Consider the following 22,628-nt stretch of genomic DNA (forward strand, 5'->3'; position numbering starts at 1 on the left):
TGCCAAACGTTTATGTAGTAAAACTGATAAAGCAGAAATCTGACCCTTCAGGATACTGACTGACAATCCCTTCTCCAGGCCTTCCTGAAGAAAAGATAAAATTCTAGGAATTCTAGTTCTACTCCAAGAGTAGCCCTTGGATTCACACCAAAAAAGATATTTACACCATATTTTTTGGTAAATCTTTCTAGTAACAGGCTTACAAGCCTGAATCATGGTCTCAATGACCGACTCAGAAAAACCATGCTTAGACACAATTAAGCTATCAATCTGCAAGCAGTCAGCTTCAGAGAAATGAGATTTGGATGAAGGAAAGGACCCTGAATCAGGAGGTCCTTCCTCAGAGGTAGTCTCCAAGGTGGGAGAGATGACATCTCCACTAGGTCTGCAAACCAGATCTTGCAAGGCCATGCAGGGGCTATCACCAATGCCCTTTCCTGTTTAATATGATCAATGACTCTAGGAAGGAAAGCAAACGGAGCAAACAGGTATGCCTACCTGAAAACCCAAGTAACTGCCAGAGCATCTATTAGATCGGCCTGCGGATAACTTGACCTTGAACCATACCTTGGAAGCTTGGCATTCTGATGGGATGCCGTCCGATCTAACTCCGGCACCCCCCATTTGTGGACTAAGCTGGAAAACACCTCCGGATGGAGTTCCCACCCCCGGGATGAAAAGTCTGTCTGCTCAGAAAATCCGCTTCCCATTTGTCTACTCCTGGAATGTGGATGACAGTTAGACAGCAATTGTGGGCCTCTGCCCCCTGAAGAATCTGAGTAACCCTCTTCATGGCTAAGGAACTCTGAGTTCCTCCCTGGTGATTGATGTAAGCCACAGAGATTATGTTGTCTGACTGGAACCTGATAAACTGAGCTGATAACAACTGAGGCCAAGCCAATAGAGTATTGTAAATCACCCTCAACTCCAAGATGTTGATGGGAAGAGCAGACTCCTCCCGAGTCCAAAGGTCCTGAGCTTTTAACGAGTTCCAGACTGCTCCCCAGCCCAGCAGGCTGGTGTCTATGGTCACGATCTCCCAGGAAGGTCTCCGAAAGCATGTGCCCTGAGACAGATGTTCCTGAGAAATCCACCATGGGAGAGAATCCCTTGATGACTGATTTATCTCTATTCTTGGAGATAGATGTGCATGGTCACCATTCCATTGTCTAAGCATGCACAACTGGAGAGCTCTCAAATGGAATCGAGCAAAATGAATTATGTCCATGGAAGCCACCATCAGATCGATTACCTCCATACATTGAGCCATTAAAGGATGAGCAGTAGCCTGAAGAGAGAGGCAAGAGGAAATGATTTTGTTTTTCCTGACCTTTGTCAAAAAAATCTTCATCAATAGAGAATCTATTATGGTCCCTAAGAACACTACTCTTGTATCAGGGGAAAGGGAGCTTTTTTCCAGATTCACATTCCATCCGTTGGAATGAAGAAAAGACAACAATATCTCTGTGTGAGATTTTGCTTGTTGAAAAGATGGCGCCCTAACAAATATGTCATCCAGGTAGGGTGCCACAGCAATTCCATGAGAACGGAACACTTCAGAGGCCAGTCCAAATGGAAGGGTCACGAATTGGAAATGTTTGTCCAGACAGGCAAATCTCAGGAATCTGCGATGGTCCCTGTGACTAGGAACATGAAGATACTCATCCTTTTGGTCTATGGTTGTAATGACCTGACCCTCTGGTACTAAAGGAAGAATTGGAGACCTTCATGAACATAAATCTTTTTCAAATATGCTTCCAGCTTCTTGTCCATCGGATCCTTAAAAGAGCAGCTATCCTCAATAGTAATAGTGGTTCTCTTAGCCAGAGTGGAAATGGCCCCTTCAACTTTGGTTACAGTATACCAAGGGTCTTTAATTGAGTCCTCAACAGGAAACATTTTCTTAAAAATGGGAGACGTGGAAAAAGACATCCCTGGTTTCTCCCATTCCTGTGAGATAATCTCTCTAGCACGGTCCAGCACAGGAAAAACCTCCGAAGTGAAAAGGTTCATCAAATAAACTATTAAGTTTACTAGATTTCTTAGGAGTGACAATGACAGGGGTATCAGTGTCATCAAAAGTAGCTAAAACCTCCTTTAACAATATGTTCAAGCTTAAATCTGAAGGATAGCACCTCAGTCTCAGAAGAAGGAATTATACTGTACGAATCTGAGATTTCACCCTCAGATTGTCCCAATGTATCTTCCTCATCAGAGTTTTGAAAAAGGGCAACTTGGGAAGCAGAACTGAGGACAGGCACCTTACTTTCTGAATTTCTAGATTTCCTTTGCATTTTCCCTGTAATCTGGGAATGGCAGCTAATGCCGCAGATACAGCTGAAGATACCTGGGCAGCAATTTCTGCTTCTAAATAAACTCCACTAGGAGTTATAGTGAAACCGCAGGGCATTGCGTGTGATGCCATTGAGGCTTTGGACGTAGCAGGAGAAAGCTGAGGTATTATTTTAACAGCATCATCCTGAGAGACATTAGGCTAAAAAATGTTACCTTTATTTTGCAAGGTTTTCTTGACACATGAAGAACAAAATTGTATAGGAGCAGCAATTTGTGCATCTAAACATAATAAACATGAATTCATGAGAGCAGGCTCTTGATCCACATCAGACATGTTGTGAAACAGTAAATAAACTTGTACAGATAAGTTTCAAAGATTGTAATATTCAATTAAAATAAGCTAAGGAAAAGATACACTTTAAATTTTATCCCAAATTAGGATCGATCCCCAGCTAAAATTATGTGAGAAAAGTTAAGAAAAAAACATTGAATACACATCAAATACACTTCTAAAATACCCCTCTGGCAACCCCATACCTCAATTAGGGGGTGCCTTACCGATACCAATAAAGACCGGATCACCCAGAAATGGAGAAAACAACTTTTTCCTCAGAAACGTTATGAAGTAAAGCTGGTCATGTGACTGCAAATGCCGAGCTCAAATTACTGCTGCAATACAGAGAGGCACTAAAAAAAGCTTACTAGTACACTGAGTATCAGAAATAACCTTTTTTTTCAAAGTGGACAGTTTAAAATGTTGCATCGTTTTATTTTAAAGCAAAGGGGAAATGAATAAGCTGCTGAAATAGTTTCAGTTTAAACTTGAATTGTTTTATCAAGTAAATATGTGTCAGAAAATAAAGCCTAATAAAAACATTTACCCTTTCTTATTAAAAGAGTTTAAATGTTAGCCTCACACATGCTACAGTGCCTGCTTCATGCCCCAGTGTAACCCATACAACAGGACTATCTATGTCCAAATAAAAATCAGTCACCTAAATTGCAACGCAAAACTTGTAATTTAGGTGACTGCTTTTTTATTGGGACATAGATAGTCCTGTTGTGGTTTGTAATGCTCGAAATATGGCATTTTCAGCGTTAAAACAGCACCGCAGCTATTACAAGTGTTGTCAGTATAGGTGTATCGCACACCTTTTACCCGGTACCGCAGCGTCAGTCCTGCACACGTAAAAAAAAAATTTTTTTCATGGGATTCCCATAGCGCCGGTATTACGAGTTTTGCTGTATGGCTAAAAAGTGAGCTTTACAGCCTAAAACAACAAGATCTGTACCACCATCTAAAGTCAGTAGTTATGAGTTTTACACTACAAAGCTGTAACATAAAACTCATAACTAAAGTGTTACAAAGTACACTATCACCCATAAACTACCTAGTAACCCCTAAACTGAGGCCTTTCCGCATCGCAAACACTATATTAAATTTATTAACCCCTAACCTGCTGCTCCTGATATCGAGCCACTAAAAAAATGTATTAACCCCTATTCCACCTCTACCCGACATTGTTGCCACTATAATAAACTTAACTCTTAAACCGCCACCCTCCTGCATCGCAAACACTATTTAAATATTATTAACCCCTAATCTGCCGTCCGCCCACACCGCCGCTATAATAAACTTATTAACCCCTAAACCACAAGCCCCCCACAACAAAATTTACTAAAATAAACTATTAACCCCTAAACCGAAAGCCCCCACCAAGGAATCTAATTACAAAAAATAAAAACTAACTAAATTACAAAAAAACACTAAATTACAAAAAATAACAAATTTTCAAAAATAAAAAAGAATTACACCTAATCTTATAGCCCTATCAAAATAAAAAAGCCCACCCAAAATAAAAAAACCTAGCCTACAATAAACTACCAATAGCCCTTAAAAGGGCCTTTTGTGGAGCATTGCCCCAAAGATATCAGCTCTTTTACCTGTAAAACAAAATACAAACACCCCCAACAGTAAAACCCACCACCCAACCAACCCCCACAATAAAAAAACTATCTAAAATAACATAAGCTACCCATTGCCCTGAAAAGGGTATTTGTATGGGCATTGCCCTTAAAAGGGCATTTAGCTATTTTACTGCCCAGACCCTAAACTAAAAAAAAACCCACCCAAAAAAAACCTTAAAAAAACCTAACACTAACCCCCAATGATCCACTTACAGTTGTTGAAGTCCCGCTTTAAGGATCCATCCAGCCGGTGAAGTCATCATCCATGCGGCAAGAAGTCTTCATTCAGGCGGCAAGAAGTCTTCATCCAGGTGGCCTCTTCTATCTTCATCCAGCCGGCGAAGTCCTCATCCATGCGGAAAGAAGTCTTAATCCAGAGGGCCTCTTCGATCTTCATGAGCTGGTCCATCCTGAAGACATCTGTCACGGAGCATCCTCATCCGCCGCCGTACACTGAATCTTCAATGCAAGGGACGCAATTCAAGATGGCATCCCTTGCCTTCCTATTGGCTGAAAAATTTGGATCAGCCAAAAGGAATTAGGGCTGCTAAAATCCTATTGGCTATTCAAATCAGCCAATAGGATTTAAGCAGATCTCATTCTATTGGCTAATTCGTATGTATTTTTTTAGGGGGTGTTTTTTTTGTAGCAAAAGAGCTGTTTAACTTAGGGCAATGCCCTCCAAAAAGCCCTTTTAAGGGCCCCTGGTAGTTTGGGGGGTGGGGGTTTGTATAGCGTTAGGGGTTGTTTGTATTCTTTTTTTGTAGCAGAAACAGAATTTATGTTTACCTGATAAATTTCTTTCTCCTACGGTGTGTCCGGTCCACGGCTTCATCCTTACTTGTGGGATATTCTCACTTCCTACAGGAAGTGGCAAAGAGAGCACAACAGCAGAGCTGTCCATACAGCTCCCCCTCCAGCTCCGCCCCCCAGTCATTCGACCGACAGTCAGGAGAAAAAGGAGAACCATAGGGTGCAGTGGTGACTGTAGTGTACAAAACCAAAATTTTTAAACCTGACTAAAAGCCAGGGCGGGCCGTGGACCGGACACACCGTAGGAGAAAGAAATTTATCAGGTAAGCATAAATTCTGTTTTCTCCTACATTGGTGTGTCCGGTCCATGGCTTCATCCTTACTTGTGGGAACCAATACCAAAGCTTTAGGACACGGATGAAGGGAGGGAGCAAGTCAGGTAACCTAAATGGAAGGCACCCCTGCTTGTAAAACCTTTCTCCCAAAAATAGCCTCCGAAGAAGCATAAGTATCAAATTTGTAAAATTTGGCAAAAGTATGCAGAGAAGACCACGTCGCTGCCTTACAGATCTGTTCAACAGAAGCCTCATTCTTGAAGGCCCATGTGGAAGCCACAGCTCTAGTAGAATGAGCAGTAATTCGTTCAGGAGGCTGCCGTCCGGCAGTCTCATAAGCCAATCGGATGATGCTTTTTAACCAGAAGGAAAGAGAGGTAGCAGTAGCTTTCTGACCTCTCCTCTTACCAGAATAGACGACAAACAATGAAGATGTCTGTCTGAAATCCTTTGTTGCGTCTAGAAAGAATTTTAAAGCACGAACCACATCTAGATTGTGTAACAAACGTTCCTTTTTAGAAACTGGATTAGGACACAGAGAAGGAACAACTATTTCCTGGTTAATATTCCTATTGGAAACCACCTTTGGAAGAAAACCAGGTTTGGTACGTGAAATTATCTTATCTGTATGGAACACCAGATAGGGTGAATTACACTGCAAAGCAGACAATTCAGAAACTCTTCTAGCAGAAGAAATAGCAACCAAAAAGAAAACTTTCCAAGATAGTAACTTAATATCTATGGAATGTAAAGGTTCAAATGGAACCTCTTGAAGAACTGAAAGAACTAAATTTAGACTCCATGGAGGAGTCACAGGTCTGTAGACAGTCTTAATTCTGACCAACGCCTGTACGAACAACTGAACATCTGGCACGGCTGCCAGACGTTTGTGTAACAAGACAGACAGAGCAGATATCTGTCCCTTTAAAGAACTAGCTGACAGACCTTTCTCCAAACCGTCTTGGAGAAAGGAAAGAATTCTAATTTTACTCCATGAGTAACCCTTGGATTCGCACCAATAGAGATATTTCTGCCATATCTTATGGTAATTTCTCCTGGTTACAGGCTTTCTAGCCTGAACCAGAGTATCTATAACTGATTCCGAAAACCCACGCTTAGATAGAATCAAGCGTTCAATCTCCAAGCAGTCAGCTGCAGAGAAACTAGGTTTGGATGTTCGAATGGACCTTGCACTAGAAGGTCCTGTCTCAATGGTAGCTTCCATGGTGGAGCCGATAACATATTCACCAGGTCTGCATACCAAGTCCTGCGTGGCCACGCAGGAGCTATTAGAATCACCGAAGCCTTCTCCTGTTTGATCCTGGCTACTAGCCTGGGGAGTAGAGGAAACGGTGGAAAGACATACACTAGATTGAATGACCAAGGCGCCACTAATGCATCTACCAATGTCGCCTTGGGATCCCTGGACCTGGACCCGTAGCGTGGAACCTTGGAGTTCTGACGAGACGCCATCAGATCCAGATCTGGAATGCCCCATAGTTGAGTTAACTGGGCAAAGACCTCCGGGTGAAGTTCCCACTTCCCCGGATGGAAAGTCTGACGACTCAAATAATCCGCCTCCCAGTTGTCTACTCCTGGGATGTGAATTGCAGATAGATGGCAGGAGTGATCCTCCGCCCATTTGATGATCTTGGATACTTCTCTCATCACCAGGGAACTCTTTGTTCCTCCCTGATGATTGATGTACGCTACAGTCGTCATGATGTCCGACTGAAATCTTATGAATTTGGCCTCCGCTAGTTGAGGCCAAGCCAGGAGCGCATTGAATATCGCTCTCAGTTCCAAAATGTTTATCGGGAGAAGAGATTCTTCCCGAGACCATAGACCCTGAGCTTTCAGGGAGTCCCAGACCGCGCCCCATCCTAAGAGACTGGCGTCGGTCGTGACAATGATCCACTTTGGTCTGTGGAAACTCATTCCCTGGGACAGGTGATCCTGAGACAACCACCAGAGGAGTGAGTCTCTGGTTTTCTGGTCCATTTGTATCTGGGGAGACAAATCTGCATAATCCCCATTCCACTGCTTGAGCATGCACAGTTGCAATGGTCTTGGATGAATTCTGGCAAAAGGGACTATGTCCATTGCCGCAACCGTTAGACCGATTACCTCCATGCACTGAGCCACAGAAGGCTGAGGAATGGCATGAAGAACTCGACAAGCATTTGAAAATTTTGACTTCCTGACCTCCGTCAGAAAGATTTTCATTTCTACCCAGTCTATTATTGTTCCCAGGAAGGGAACCCTTGTTACCGGGGACAGAGAACTTTTTTCTACGTTCACCTTCCACCTGTTAGACCTTAGAAAGGCTAGAAAAATATCCGTATGAGCCTTCGCTTTGTGGAAGGACGACGCCTGAATTAAGATGTCGTCTAGTTAAGGTGCTACCGCAATGCCCCTTGGCCTTAGCACTGCTAGAAGGGATCCTAACACCTTTGTAAAAATTCTTGGTGAACTTTGTGGATCGGAATATGCAGGTATGCATCCTTTAGGTCCACGGTAGTCATGTATTGACCCTCCTGGATCATTGGTAAAATTGTTCGAATTGTTTCCATTTTGAATGATGGAACTCTGAGGAATTTGTTTAGGATCTTTAAGTCCAGAATTGGCCTGAACGTTCCCTCCTTTTTGGGAACTACAAACAGGTTTGAGTAAAAACCCAGTCCTTGTTCTGCTTTTGGAACTGGGTGTATCACTCCCATTTTTAAAAGGTTTTCTACGCAATGTAAGAATGCCCGTCTCTTTGTCTGGTCTAAAGACAAGCGAGACATGTGAAACCTTCCCTTTGGAGGAAGGTCCTTGAATTCTAGGAGATACCCCTGAGAGACAATCTATAAAGCCCAGGGGTCTAGGACATCTCTTGCCTAAGCCTGAGCAAAGAGAGAGAGTCTGCCCCCTACCAGATCCGGTCCCGGATCGGGGGCTATCCTTTCATGCTGATTTGGTAGAGCAGCAGGCTTCTTGGCCTGTTTCCCCTTGTTCCAGCCTTGCAATGGTTTCCATGCTAGTTTGGGCTGGGAAGTGATACCCTCTTGTCTAGAGGCTGTAGAGCTAGGAGCCGGTCCGTTCCTGAAATTGCGAAAGGAACGAAAATTAGACTTATTTTTTGCTTTGAAAGGTCTATCCTGTGGAAGGGCATGGCCCTTTCTTCTAGTGATGTCTGAAATAATCTCTTTCAATTCTGGCCCGAATAGGGTCTTACCCTTGAAAGGAATAGTAAGCAATTTTGTTTTGGACGACACATCCACCGACCAAGATTTTAGCCAAAGCGCCCTGCGCACCACTATTGCAAAACCTGAATTTTTCGCCGCTAATTTAGCTAAATGAAAAGCGGCATCTAAAATAAAGGAATTAGCCAACTTCAGTGCGTGAATTCTGTCCATGACTTCATCATATGGAGTCTCCTTCTGGAGCGAATTTTCTAGTTCATGGAACCAAAAAGACGCCGCCGTGGTGACAGGAATAATGCACGAAATTGGGGAAAGAAGGAAACCTTGCTGAACAAAAATTTTATTAAGCAATCCTTCTAATTTTTTATCCATAGGATCTTTGAAAGCACAACTCTCCTCTATTGGAATAGTTGTGCGCTTAGCTAACGTTGAAACTGCCCCCTCTACCTTAGGGACCGTCTGCCATGCGTCCCTTCTGGGGTCAACAAAGGGGAACATTTTCTTAAATATAGGAGGGGGAACAAAAGGAACACCTGGCTTCTCCCACTCCTTAGTCACTATATCCGCCATCTTAGGTATCGCAAACGCATCAGTGTGTACTGGGACCTCTAGGAAATTGTCCATTTTACACAATTTTTCTGGGGTCACCAAAGGATCACAATTATCAAATGCAGCTAGGACCTCCTTAAGTAGGGCACAGAGGTGTTCTAGCTTAAATTTAAATGTTATGGTATCAGGCTCTGCCTGCTGAGAAACTTTTCCTGTCAGAAATTTCTCCCTCAGACAGGCCCTCCCTCACCGCCAAGTCAGCTCATTGTCTGTGTTTAAAACTGAGCAATCACGCTTCCTAGGAAAGGCTGGCAGTTTGGATAAAAAATGCTAATTGTTGCATAGTAATCGCAATTGGTGCGCTAGATGTACTGGGCATCGCCTGCGCGGGCATAGCTGGTGTTGACACAGAAGGAGAGGAAAGCAAGCTATCTTCACTACCTTCAGCTAAAGAATCATCTTGGGCTATATTTTTAAGTGTGATTGTACTGTCCTTAAGCTGGTTGGACGCTACGGCACACTGCACACATAAATTTAATGGGGGAACCACCTTGGCCTTTGGACATACAGAACATAGTCTATGTGAAGATTCAGACATGTTTGACAGGCTTAAACAGAACTACAATGCAATAAAAATTATTTTTGACAAAAACGTTACTGTCTCTTTAAATAATAAAAGAGTACACATTATTACTGAAACATCAAAAAAACATGAAATAAACATCCGATTTTAATGAAATTTTCACCACAGTGCCTTAATGCTTTGAAAAGATTGCACACACATTTTCAGACCAATTAACCCCTTAATGCCCAAACCGGAGCTAATAACAGTTATTAACCGGTTAACACACTACAGTACTAGCCCCAGCTTCCCCTGTAGCCTTTACCTTTCTTAGGGATTATTTTAGTAGGAAATAAGCCTCTCTGGAGTCTTTTCTGATGCCCCACATGAAGCTGCATGGACTGCCTAGGCAAAATCAACTGCGCAATTGAGGCCTGAAAATGAGGCCTCCTCCCTCTTCATTCCAGAGTGGAGGGGCCTTTCTGACTAGATTTAGGTGTCCAAATAAGTGCCAGGCCGAAATTAAACCCCAAAAGTGTTTTAAAGTCTGTAAAAACACCTTATTTATAGTGAAAAACATGCTAAAAAGCAATCAATTTTAAAGCCCACAATAGTGTTAACCAGCATAGAGCCCTAAATATAAGCCATCATTTTATACAGAGTCTAAGAAAAAATGGCTTACCTATCCCAGAGGGAATTTCTGACAGTCTTCTAGCATTACATGGTCTTGTTAGAAAAATGACTGATCATACCTGAAAGCAGTTAAGCCTGCAAACTGTTCCCCCCAACTGATGTTCTCTGGTTTCAACAGTCCTGCGTGGGAACAGCAATGTATTTTAGTTACTGGTGCTAAAATCATACTCCTCTCAACAGAAATCTTCATCACTTTCTGCTGTAGAGTAAATAGTACAAACTGGCACTATTTTAAAATAACAAACTCTTGATAGAAGAAATAAAAAACTACAACTAACACCACATACTCTTTACCACCCCCGTGGAGATGCTACTTGTTCAGAGCGGCAAAGAGAATGACTGGGGGGCGGAGCTGGAGGGGGAGCTGTATAGACAGCTCTGCTGTTGTGCTCTCTTTGCCACTTCCTGTAGGGAGTGAGAATATCCCACAAGTAAGGATGAAGCCGCGGACCGGACACACCAATGTAGGAGAAAGAGCTGTTTAACTCAGGGCAATGCCCTACAAAAGGCCCTTTTAAGGGCCCTTGGTAGTTTATTCTAGAGTAGGGTTTTTTATTTTGGGGTGTTTTTTTTAAGGGTATAAGAATAGGATTAATCTTTATTTTTTCACAGGTAAGTTTATATTTATGTTAACTAGGTAGTTATTAAATAGTTAATAACTATTTACTAACTAGTCTACCTAGTTAAAATAAATACAAACTTACCTGTGAAATAAAAATAAAACCTAAGCTAGATAGAATATAACTATTAGTTATATTGTAGCTAGCTTAGGTTTTATTTCACTGGTAAGTATGTATTTAGTTTTAAATTGGAATTATTTAGTTAATAATTGTTAATTTAATTTAGATCTAATTTAATTATGTTAAAGTTAGAGGGGTTAGGGTAAGTTTTAGGGCTAGGGTTAGGTTTAAGGGTTATATAATTAAATTTAGCTTGTTGCAATGTGGGGGGCTGGCGGTTTAGGGTTTAATAGGTTTATTTAGTTAATAATTGTAAATTTAATTTAGCTATATTTTTATTATGCTAATGTTAGTGGATGTAAGGGTTATATTTAGGGTTGCGTTATTTTTAGGGTTATGTTAGGGTTAGGTTTAGGGGTTAATATAGTTTAATTTAGCTTGTTGCGATGTGGGGGCTGGGGGGCTGGCGGTTTAGGGGTTAATAAATGTAGTATAGTGGCGGCGATATCGGGAGCGGCAGATTAGGGGTTAATAATTTTATTTAGGTAGCGGCAATATCGGGAGTGGTAGATTAGGAGTTAATAACTGTAGGTAGGCGTCAGCGATGTTGGGTCAGCAGATTAGGGGTGTTTAGACGTAGGGTTTATGTTAGGGTGTTAGTTTTAAGCATTATTTTTATTTCCCCATAGACATCAACGGGGCTGCGTTACAGAACTTTTGTTTCCGCGATCGCAGGTGTTAGGATTTTTTTTTGCCGGCTCTCTCCATTGATGTCAATGGGGAAATCGTGCACGAGCACGTCTCAGCAGCGCTCTGATTGTGTGCGGTATGAAGCTCAACGCAACCATATTGCACACAAAAGGCGTATGTTTGAAAACTTGTAATGGCAGTGCTATAGGAAATTAAATAACATAACTTTTGTTGCGTTCGTTAATTTCCCTATAGCGCTCAAAACTCGTAATCTAGCCGAATGTCTTTTTGTTAAGTGCAACTGGAAGAAGCACTTACCTGCTCCGCTGTCCGGCATGTATACAGTTACAAGGTATGTAAAGACACAGTTCTTCACAGAGACCTTTGAAAAAGAAAGAACAAAGTAGCCAACTCTGGCTTTCTAAACTAGGGCAGCAATTGTTAGGAAAACCCAGTAATTACCTCTTTACAAGTTCCTAACTGCTTTAAAACCACCACTACTCAACTGCAAGGAATGACGGCTATACCCCAAAACTTGCTTGACACCTAAACTTCCCCTTCTCCATGCACCGAAGGCAAACAGAATGACTGGGTGTTGTGGATAAGGAAGTGATACTTAGCAGTTTAACTGTGGTGCTCTTTGCTTCCTCCTGCTGGCCAGGAGTGATATTCCCAACAGTAATTACTCAAGCAGTGGACTCAACATATCTTAGGAAAGAAACTATTATTGATGGATTGGAACACAGATAGGATCACACTCTAATATCAAAAAAGGACATTCATCTCATAACATATGTCAGCAATTATGTGATTTTAAAACAAATCTAGTCAAATGTCAAATTAAACATTTAGCAGTTCAGGTACACACTTCTTGAAAAGTCTGATGGAATACATGTTCTTTGTCTGTTTTGCTTTGGTCAGTTAAGGATAAATAAGCTTATGCTCTAAACTCACCGATCACTGTGTAGAACAGAACAAGGACACTTTTTATAGGTGTTTTACAGCACAAGTAAAGCATTAATGTGTAATGCTATGTTCTGTTTTGTTTTTATTTTCCTTAGTTAAACATTTTAAATGGAGATCAAATGATAAGTTGAATGTGCCTTTAAGTATTTCATGTTTTAATGTAGTGTATTATCATCTGATAAATGGAAGAAATAGTAGATTATAAACAACAAAGATTAAGTTTCCAGCGCCTAAAAAACTGATACCTGCTTCACTATAAGGAAGATCCCCTATCAGATCTGGTGGGTAGTTACTATGAAAAGTGTATATAGGAGCGCCTACAGGCTAAGGTATATCACAGGGCTAGAAATAGGTCAAAGAATGATAGAAAAATAGAAAAAACAACTAGAATAGTAAACCAATTCTGACCAAATGTTACGTTTGAAATAGTTTTAATCAATAGGGTAATACACAATTTATCTAATATATACCGATGATACTTAAAAATGTAGACAAATTAAAATAAAATAAAATACAAAATAAAATACAATAAAATTACAATTTAGTGAAATACTCGATACAGTATAGATATGGAATCTATAAATATCTGAGCTTGTGGGCTACAGATTAGGATACAATATTTTCACAATAGAGTAGTGATGATCCTTAGGGGACCATACTGGTGGAAATATAAGAAACCTTATTAACAATTATTAAATCCTATTGACAATTATTAAATCCGCAGATAATTTAGTTAAGATTGGTACAATGTTAAAAGTAATATCTATTAATAAACCATAAACAAATTTTCAAAATGGTAGAAATAGACCTTAAAGGATTGATTGAGATGGCTCAGAACTTTACAACATTTTCTGTATTTATTGTTTTGCTACTAATTCATGCAAAGTTTGTTTTCTAATGTTCTGCATACAGTTTTTAGAATAAAAAAAGCCTCCTGAAAATTCTATATTTTAGTACCAGTCTCTTGTCATTCACACTTTGTTTATCTTATCTATTTATATTTTTGTCTTTTTAAAGGGACATGAAAACCAACATTTCTATTTTATGATTCAGATAAAGCATACAATTTTAAATAACTTTCCATTGTACTGCTATTATCTAATGTACTTCATTCTCTTGGTATCCTTTTTGAAGAAGCAGCAATGCACTCTGGGAGCTTGCTGGAAACCAATAATATGAGGCATATATGTGCAGCCACCAATCAACAGCTCCTGAGCCTACCTAGGTATCCTTTTCAACAAAGGATATCAAGAAAATAAAACAAATGAGATAATAGAAGTAAGTTGTAAAGTTGTTTAAATTTACATGCTCTATCTGAATCATGAAAGAACTGGGTTTCATGTCCCTTTAAAATTGATGCCCAAAAATGTTGTACGTTGTTTAAGTGCAGAAGCAAGAAGAGTTAAAGGGACACTAAACCCAATTTTTTACTTTCATGATTCAGATAGAGCATGCAATTTTAAACAACTTTCTAATTTACTCCTATTATCAATTTGTCTTCATTCTCTTGCTATCTTTAGTTAAAAAGCAGAACTGTAAAGCTTAGGAGCCGGCCCATTTTAAGTTCAGCACCATGGATAGCGCGTTCTTATTGGTAGCTACATTTTGCCACCAATAAGCAAGCTTAACCCAGGTTCTGAACCACAAATGGGCTGGCTCCTAAGCTTTACATTCCTGCTTTTTAAATAAAGATAGCAAGAGAACAAAGAAAAAATTATAATTGGAGTAAATTAGAAAGTTTCTTAAAATTGCATGCTCTATCTGAATCATTAAAAAAATTGGTTTAGTATCCCTTTTAAGCATATTACTGCTGTATAGTTAGAGAGTAAGGTATATTTGTGATAAAATTGTAATGGATAATATTTAAAAAAATGGAATCCAACCTATGAACATGCATGGCGAAATTTCATTTTATGTTTCACTTGGAGGGTCAGAGAGCAACATTTATAAGTGTTACTAAACAATACAAAAATGTATGCTGTATTTATGTGTAAATAGGCAGTTTTTAGACAGATAGATATCTTCCATTACTATGACTTGCACAAGAGCCAGCGTAACACAGAGCAATGATGTACCTCTGTTGTTATACAAATTCAGAATAAGATATATATATAGATTCTCCATCCATGCTCACTTTATAAATGTTCAATTATTGCATAATAACCTTGGGGTTGATTACAATCTTTTAGAAAAACTAAATTTATACTTATCTGATAAATGTATTTATTTCATGGTGGTGAGTGTCCACAATTCATTACACATGGGATTCTCTTCCTAGCCACTAGGAGGAGGCAAAGATTACCAAAACTTTCAAGAGTACTTTTCCTCATTGGTATGCCAGTCATACGTATAGGCAAGCAAGAAATAATAGAAAAAAGGTAGGAAAAGCCAAAGCAGGAAAACTGAGGTGCAAAATGGAACTGTCTCCAAAAAAAATGAGTGGGGCTCATGGACTCTTACCACCATGAAACAAATGAATTTATCATGAAAGCATAATTTCTGTTTTCTTTTATAAGGTGGTGAGAGTTCATGATCCATTACACATGGGAACTAATAACCAAGCTGTGGAGTCAACAAGTAATGTTGGGCGGGACAAAAATATGTTGAAAAAGGCAGGCACCTATTATCCAGACACTGCTACCTTGAGAACTTTCCTCGCAAAGGCCACTTTTGAAGACGCAAAAACATCAAAATGTTAGAATTTAGTAAAAGAATGTAAGGATGGGCATGTTGCTGCTTTGCAAATTTGTTCAACAGAAGCTTTATTCTTGAAAAGTCCAGGAAGTAGAAACAGATCTGGTAGAGTGGAATACATTACTTTCCTCCAAGCTTTGTGAACCAGGAGCTTTAGCAAAGAAGCTAAAGTACAGTTGAAGCCTTTTGGCCTTTATGCTGACCTGAAAAATAAATTAACAGAGCAGAAATTGACCTTTTAAAGAGCTTGCAGATAAATCCTTATCCAAATTCTCTTGCAAAAATGGAAGATTCCGAGGGATTCTAAAAATTCCAAATGAAGTCATTTTGCTTACACCAAAACAGAACAACTTTCTAAATTTTGAGATATATTTGTCTAGTGACAGGCTTTCAAGCTTCAATTAAGGTTTCTAGAAATTCATCTTAAAAACCATACTGCCTTAGGATTAGGTGTTCATTCTCCAAGCCTTCTGATTAAGAGATTCAAGATCTTGATGATAGAAAGGTCCTTGAGAGAGAAGGTTGTGCCTTAATGTAAGAGGTCACAGAAGGCAACTGGACATCAGGATCAGATACTTGTACCAAGTGATGCATGGCTACACTGGAGCAATCAAAACTACATATGAGTGCTGCAGTTTGACCTTGGATATCACTCTGGACATAAGAACTGTTGGTGGAAAAAAAGAAAGCAAAGTTGAAGTTGTAAGGGAGCTGCTAGAGCATCTGCCAACTTCACTTGAGAACCCTTGAATCTTGTTGTTCAAATAAGAAGCCAACATTGTGGTCCCTGAAAGACCCTATCATTCTACAATCTGACTGAACACTTACAGATTAAAAGACCATTCCCCTGGATGAAGAGAGTGACAACAAAATCTGCTTCCCAATGATTTACCCCTGAGATATGAATAGCACAAATCATGCAAATATTTTTTTCTGTCTAAGAGATTTCATTCATTGCTGGAGAACTGCAAGTTCCCCTTTGGAGATTAATAAATACTATTCCTGTGACATTCTCTTATTAAAAGTGAAGGAAAGTATCTTCTTTCAGGAGAGGCCAACTCTGGAGATGCTTGAAGATAGCACAAAGTACTAAAATGTTTATTGGTAACCTGCACCCCAACCCGAGACTTTGTCGATATTATTGTCCAGGTTGAACGGACAAAATATGTGCCCTGAGGAATGGGGTGGTTCTCTATCCACCAGGATAAAGAATTGCTTGAAGCTGAATCCAAAAGAATCCTTTGAGAAAGCTGAGAGTAGTGTTTGCACCACAGACATAGCATACATAACTGAAGAGGTAGAAAAAATAAGTCCAGAAAGCTCCCATTTGAAGGTATATAAAAGTCCAAACTTTATTTAAATCCAAAAAGGTTAAAAGCAAATAGAGGTAACATCAAGGATAGGTGGAGAGACAAATACGTCTTACATGTTTCGGCCAAAAGCAGCCGTAATCATAGACATAAATTCGTACAGGTGTCACCCTTATTTACAAAGGTAAAATGTTCCTTATTGGTTAAAACATAACACACCCTTCCCCTTCCCTCCCTTGCAAGAAAACAAATTAACCATTTAAGCAATGCAAACATTATTCCATCATATAAATGCAAAGTGAATTAGGATTAGCTTCAAGAAAATATATATATACACATTAAACAAACCTGGTCAATGGACTATTGTTCTTAGGGTAGGCAAACATCAGAGCATAGAATTATTGATTACTCAAATATATATAGCAATAAATTACATAAATAGTGTCAAACAAAGGGGCAGCTCAGCTTTGCTGCATTATATGTTTCCTCTTACTATTGGTTTTGACTATTAGCAAAATATATCACACTCATTGAGTATCTATATTCATATAGCTCATGAATCAATAAATTTAGTCTACCATCCATAACTTAGACTTGGTCCCTGGTAAGAGAATCAATTTACAAAAAGACAGCAATCACACTATCCACAGTTGGGAGCTAGCGCAAAAACACCTATTCCCAAAAGTTGATAATGTCATTTTCCGAATTAAACCCATAAGGAGTTAAAGTGCACATCTTATTGATCCAATAGACTTCTTGTCTAGCAAGAATTGACCATTTATCCCCCCCCCTCGGGGGTCTACTTATGGATTCTATTGCATTCCATTCACAGGTGCGCACATCACCCCCATGTACAAAAATGAAGTGTCTGGCCAATTCTGAACATTCAATCTTATTCTTAATATATCCCAAATGTTCTCGTATCCTAGTACGAACGTCACGGCTAGTCATGCCAATATACTGTAGTTTGTGACATGTACATCCTATCAAATAAACCACAACTGAAGAGGTGTCATGTGTAAATGTGCTAATGGAATTGAATCTGATAAAGCAATCATCAGACCTGGAAATTCCATGCATAAAGCTACAGTAGGATTCAATTGAAACTGAAGTTTCACATATGATGACTACAATTTTATTCTTTATTGATCTGTCAAGGTAACACCCATTGTTCTCTAGTCTATAGTGACTCTTAGAAAGGAGACTAGATTGACGAAATAAAGAGCTCTTCAGAACATTAATTCTTTAGCCCTGAGAGCAAAGAAAACAACAAAAGTTTGTTGTTATGAGATACTGCTAAAAGTAAAGATGGAGTCTGTACCAAAATATTGTCTAGGTAAGGAGCAACCAAAATACCTTAGGCTTTAATTATGAACAAGATCATTCCCAGAACTTTCATTAAACTTTGGGGAGCAGTCAGCAGACTGAATGGAAAAGCTACAAACTGAAAAAGATTGTCATGGAAGGAAAATGAAGGAAATGATGATGATTCTTGAGAAAAAGGATGTTAAGGTAAGCAGCCTTCAAATCTATTGTGGACATACATTTTCCATGTTGGAGAAGGGGAAAAATAACTCAATTAGTTTACATTTAAAAGGTAGGAACCCTTAGAAATTTGCGTAGGTTCTTTATATCCAGACTTAAACTAAAGTTCTATCTTTCTCTGGAACTATGAACAGATTGGAATTAAAACCTGCCTTATTTGGGAAAATGAAAAAAAAAAAAGGCTTCAGCCTGCACAATGACCTTTCGAATGTGGGACAGAAGAAATCCTTCCCCTGGGAGGCCTTGATCTGAAATTCATTCTATAGCCCTGAGAAAACAAAGTTAAGCACCGAAGGATCCTGCACAGATAGAGACCAGGCCTTCTGAAAGGGCATAATCTACTATTACCATAATCAAATCTGGACTGGGGGTTGCATCTTAATGCTTATTTAGAAGTGGAAGAATGCTTTTTGTGACTGTTAAGTTTTGTTCCCTGAAGGGTAGATTTCCAGGAACATCTGGAAGTATCTTATTTCTGAGAAGAAGAGGAGGATGCTTGGTTCCTAGTTTGACCAAAAGATTAAAAACAACTTGAAGTTCTATTTCTTCCCTTAAATATCTTGTGTTGAGGTTGAAAAACTCCTTTAACTTTAGTTGCAGCAGAAATTATAACATTTAGATCAGTTCTAAAATCTTGAAAAGTAGGAGATAGAAGCCTAGACTTTGAAACCATGTCAGGTACCTAGATATGAGTCACAAGGTTCTCCTTGTCAAAACTGACAATGCCATATTCTTAACATTAAATCTGATAATGTCAACAATAGCATGGCAAATACCTGGATAGTTTAAAAAAGGCATTTGCTTACAGAACAAGCTTTAAGCGACATAGAAAATTTTCAATTATCTGACAGATAAATTGTCATACCAGAGTAAAAGCCACTGCCACACAAGCTATACTAATAACAAAGGCATTTTACATGGAAAGACTCTAATTTCCTGTTTTAAAAGAGGTACTATCTTCTGAAGGGAAAGAAGTGTTCTTAGCAAAATAAAAAGTGTCACCCTCTACCTTTGGAATTGTTTCCCATTGTTCCACACTAGCCGTAAAATAAGAGGATTCAATATATTGATCCAAAACTGTCCCCTATCGTCAGCAAGCACTTCACTCTCAGAAGATGAATCTTAGGAAGTAGAATCCAAGTCTGCAAGTAACTGTGTAGCAGTCCTGATTTTGTGAGATTCAGAAGTACTTGAAAAAACAGCATAAAAGTGTTTGGTTAGAGACTTTAGTACTTACTTAGAGGAGGCATGGCCGGCAACATGGACACAGTAGAACGCACAAAATCTTTAAAACCAGGAGCAAAATTTGAAGAACTCCCCTGTACCAAACAAACAGAGGGAGGACAGACAGTAATTGGGTCACTGCCCGATACAACAGTCTCCCCTCTGTCTCTCTGTAGCAGTTCTGTGTCAGAGAACCCCTCTCAATAAAATTCAGAAGAACCTAATTTTTTCAGCCACCTCCTGGAAAGTAAAGATTTAGACTGGTATGCCAGTGAGGTGGGAAAGATAAAGTAATCTTGAAAGTGTTGGAATCTTTGCCTCCTCCTACTGGCTAGGAAGTGAATCCCATGCATAATGGATTGTGGGCTCTAACCACCTTATGAAAGTAAATATATCAAATGATTTATCTGCAAAACTCCCAAAAGACTTAAATGGAGATTCCCGGTAGAAAATTATTAGTTATACTTTTCTAAAGAATTCTGATTGGCCCCAGAGACCATATAGTGGTTACTCACCATCCTTTAGAAAAAGGTATTAAATGATTTATCTACGAAACTCTCCATAGACTTTAATAGGGATATTAGATTCTGTTAAAAATATTTTTTTCTAAGGAGTGTTATTAAACCCTAAGTTTTTTACAGAACTTTCTAAAAGTTGAGGAGAATTAACAAACTTCAAACCACAATTTCTTTGGATAACAGATAACAATTTCTTTGGATAACAGAAATGTTTATTTTATTTTATTTTAGGGGTAACTGGATTGGAGAAGCACCATATAGGGTTGGAGTGCCATGCTCTGCATGCCCACCAAGCTATGGAGGATCTTGTACAGACAATCAGTGTTTTCCAGGAGTCACCTCTAACTACTTATACTGGTTTAAGTGATATGATCTTATAATTATTACACTATACTGCGAAATTATTTGTTTTCTTTTAAATTCCTTTTAATATGTCTCACTGGCTTAATTGGGGTTATAACTTATAAGAATAAACATTACAAATTCTAAGTGTAATGTTAATAAAATTGGATTCTATTTGCCTTGATACAGTTTAGTCTATTTATATAAAGACCTCTCAATTTTCAACTTAATTAAGTTTACTTACAAGTAAACTTTGAGAACCATTTTGATTTAAATTGGTTTAAATAATAGAAATAAACTGGTTTTATATTTGATATGTAACTTATTTAGTGTAATAGAATGTAGTATATTGATCATGAGTTGCTTTGAGTATTTATAATTCTATATTTTGTCCTCATTATGCACCCAAGATTTCTTGGAAAAGGGAATTTAAATACTACAATAGATAAACCTATTATGGTGCTGATTAACCCATTATGGTGCTACAGACCAACAAACATAAGATTATATTTAAAAAAAAAAATGTAATTAACTACTTTATGATGGGTCACATTATGAGGCTGCTGAAATGATAATTAGTACATAGGAAAAAATATATTTGGTCAAATTATACCTCAATTCCTTTGACTTCTTAGCAAGTCAAATAAGTATATTTATACAATATAATCAATGCAACATTTTACATATATCACCCAAAACACCATAATAAATTATGTCAGATATTTAATTCTTAGATACCATTTCATCCTATAAATAAAAAAATATTACATATAAAAAATAAGGTAAAATTAATTTGTTTTTCTAAATACCTGGCATTGCCTCCCATGGAGAGCTGACTAATATAAATCATTAAAGCTAAGCAAATTACATTGGATTCTGAATGGACCCATGTTACACCTGTTTTATTAAAAACTGTTATTCCTAATCTGGGCATTATTGTGTAAGACTAATTAGTTTAAAGCACCAGCAGAAGTCTATAAACAGTGGCAAAGTTTCATTTATGTTGCTTAAATTTCTCCTTCTGATAAAATTTTAAATGACAAAAATATCAGGTAGGTTGAAAGTTTATAAGTAACAATTTTATAAAAGATATGAACGCTGATGAACTGATGTATTTGCAGTAAAATCTGCAATCATGCAAGAACTGATTAATTCTATTTTAGGTCTGCTGTTTTTTAGTCGTTCACATAGATTCAGTTCAAACATTGCTTTGCATGTTTTTATCGTTGTCCAAAAATTTAGGAAGAGTCAAAGGTATATGGACATCAATTTTACAGTCACGTCTTTTGCAAAAACAAATACTGGTTTCTTAAAACAAAATGAAGCATTGTGCATATTTTTTTTTATTATTAAATAAAAAATATACATACCCTAGTATGAATCTTTTCAGTCACATTTTTATTCTACTTTTTATTTCATTTTTTCATGGGTTACATATATGCAACTGATCAGAGACTTCTGGTTAAAAAAAAAACAGCCTAGGAGAAAGTAATGGATTAGAAAATTAAATGAAGTAAACGTGTTTATTTAGCAAAAATAAAACTTGCAAAATATGTATTTTTGTAAAAAATAAACAAATCAAATCTTTATGTTAAGTAATTGGTGAATTGAATTTAATAAAACATTATCTGTCCCTAACTGCAACTTGGCATCACACTGCACAACACAAATCGGGGAAAAAATAAATAAAAGGTAAAATCCATTTAAATAGATGAATAATACATATTGCAATTATTTCTATTAAGTATAAGACACAGCTTAGTGCTTTTTTTATTACAACAATGAAACAGACTATTTAACATCCATTTCAGGGCCAGATTACGAGTGGAGCGCTATTGTTTAAGTGCGAGTGATATTGGGTTTTCACGTTCATTTGTGCGCAAGTTAAATTGCGCTTGTATTACAAGTTGAAAGTAGCTGCAAACTCTTGATCGTGATTTATGCTAGAATGATTACCGCTACCTCAGAGCTCTGTTTAACTATTTCACAAAACAATAAAGTGTCATAAAGCATAAAAAATTCATTACAAACTACACATGCATTACAAACTACACATAACACCTCTAATAAAAATTATTCAAATAAAATATTGTACAAAAAAGTTATAATGGCTCAAAATATGAGATCTCTGATGTTAGAAAAAGAAAATGCAGGCAAAGGGCTTTAACATAGAGATACATACATACACATGTCTAAATATGTACATGTATGTTATATATATATATATATATATGTATACATATGTATTTATGTATTTATATGTGTATATATATGTATTTAGAGACTTATATACAAATATAAACACATAAATACATG

The 22,628-nt window shown here is 38.1% G+C and overlaps 1 protein-coding gene across 1 annotated transcript in view; it reads left to right on the plus strand.

The window, feature by feature from the left end:
- The window catches only part of PI15 (peptidase inhibitor 15), a 96,537-nt gene extending 76,041 nt beyond the window's left edge, over nucleotides 1-20,496 (plus strand). Inside the window, exon 6 of the mRNA XM_053715140.1 lies at nucleotides 20,202-20,496. Within this exon, the coding sequence (XP_053571115.1) occupies nucleotides 20,202-20,337 (136 nt within the window). The 3' untranslated portion in view covers nucleotides 20,338-20,496. The remainder of the gene's footprint in view (nucleotides 1-20,201) is intronic.
- Nucleotides 20,497-22,628: the final 2,132 nt, after the last annotated feature.

Source organism: Bombina bombina, chromosome 5 (genome assembly GCF_027579735.1).
Source record: "Bombina bombina isolate aBomBom1 chromosome 5, aBomBom1.pri, whole genome shotgun sequence".
Classification (NCBI taxonomy): Eukaryota; Metazoa; Chordata; class Amphibia; order Anura; family Bombinatoridae; genus Bombina; species Bombina bombina.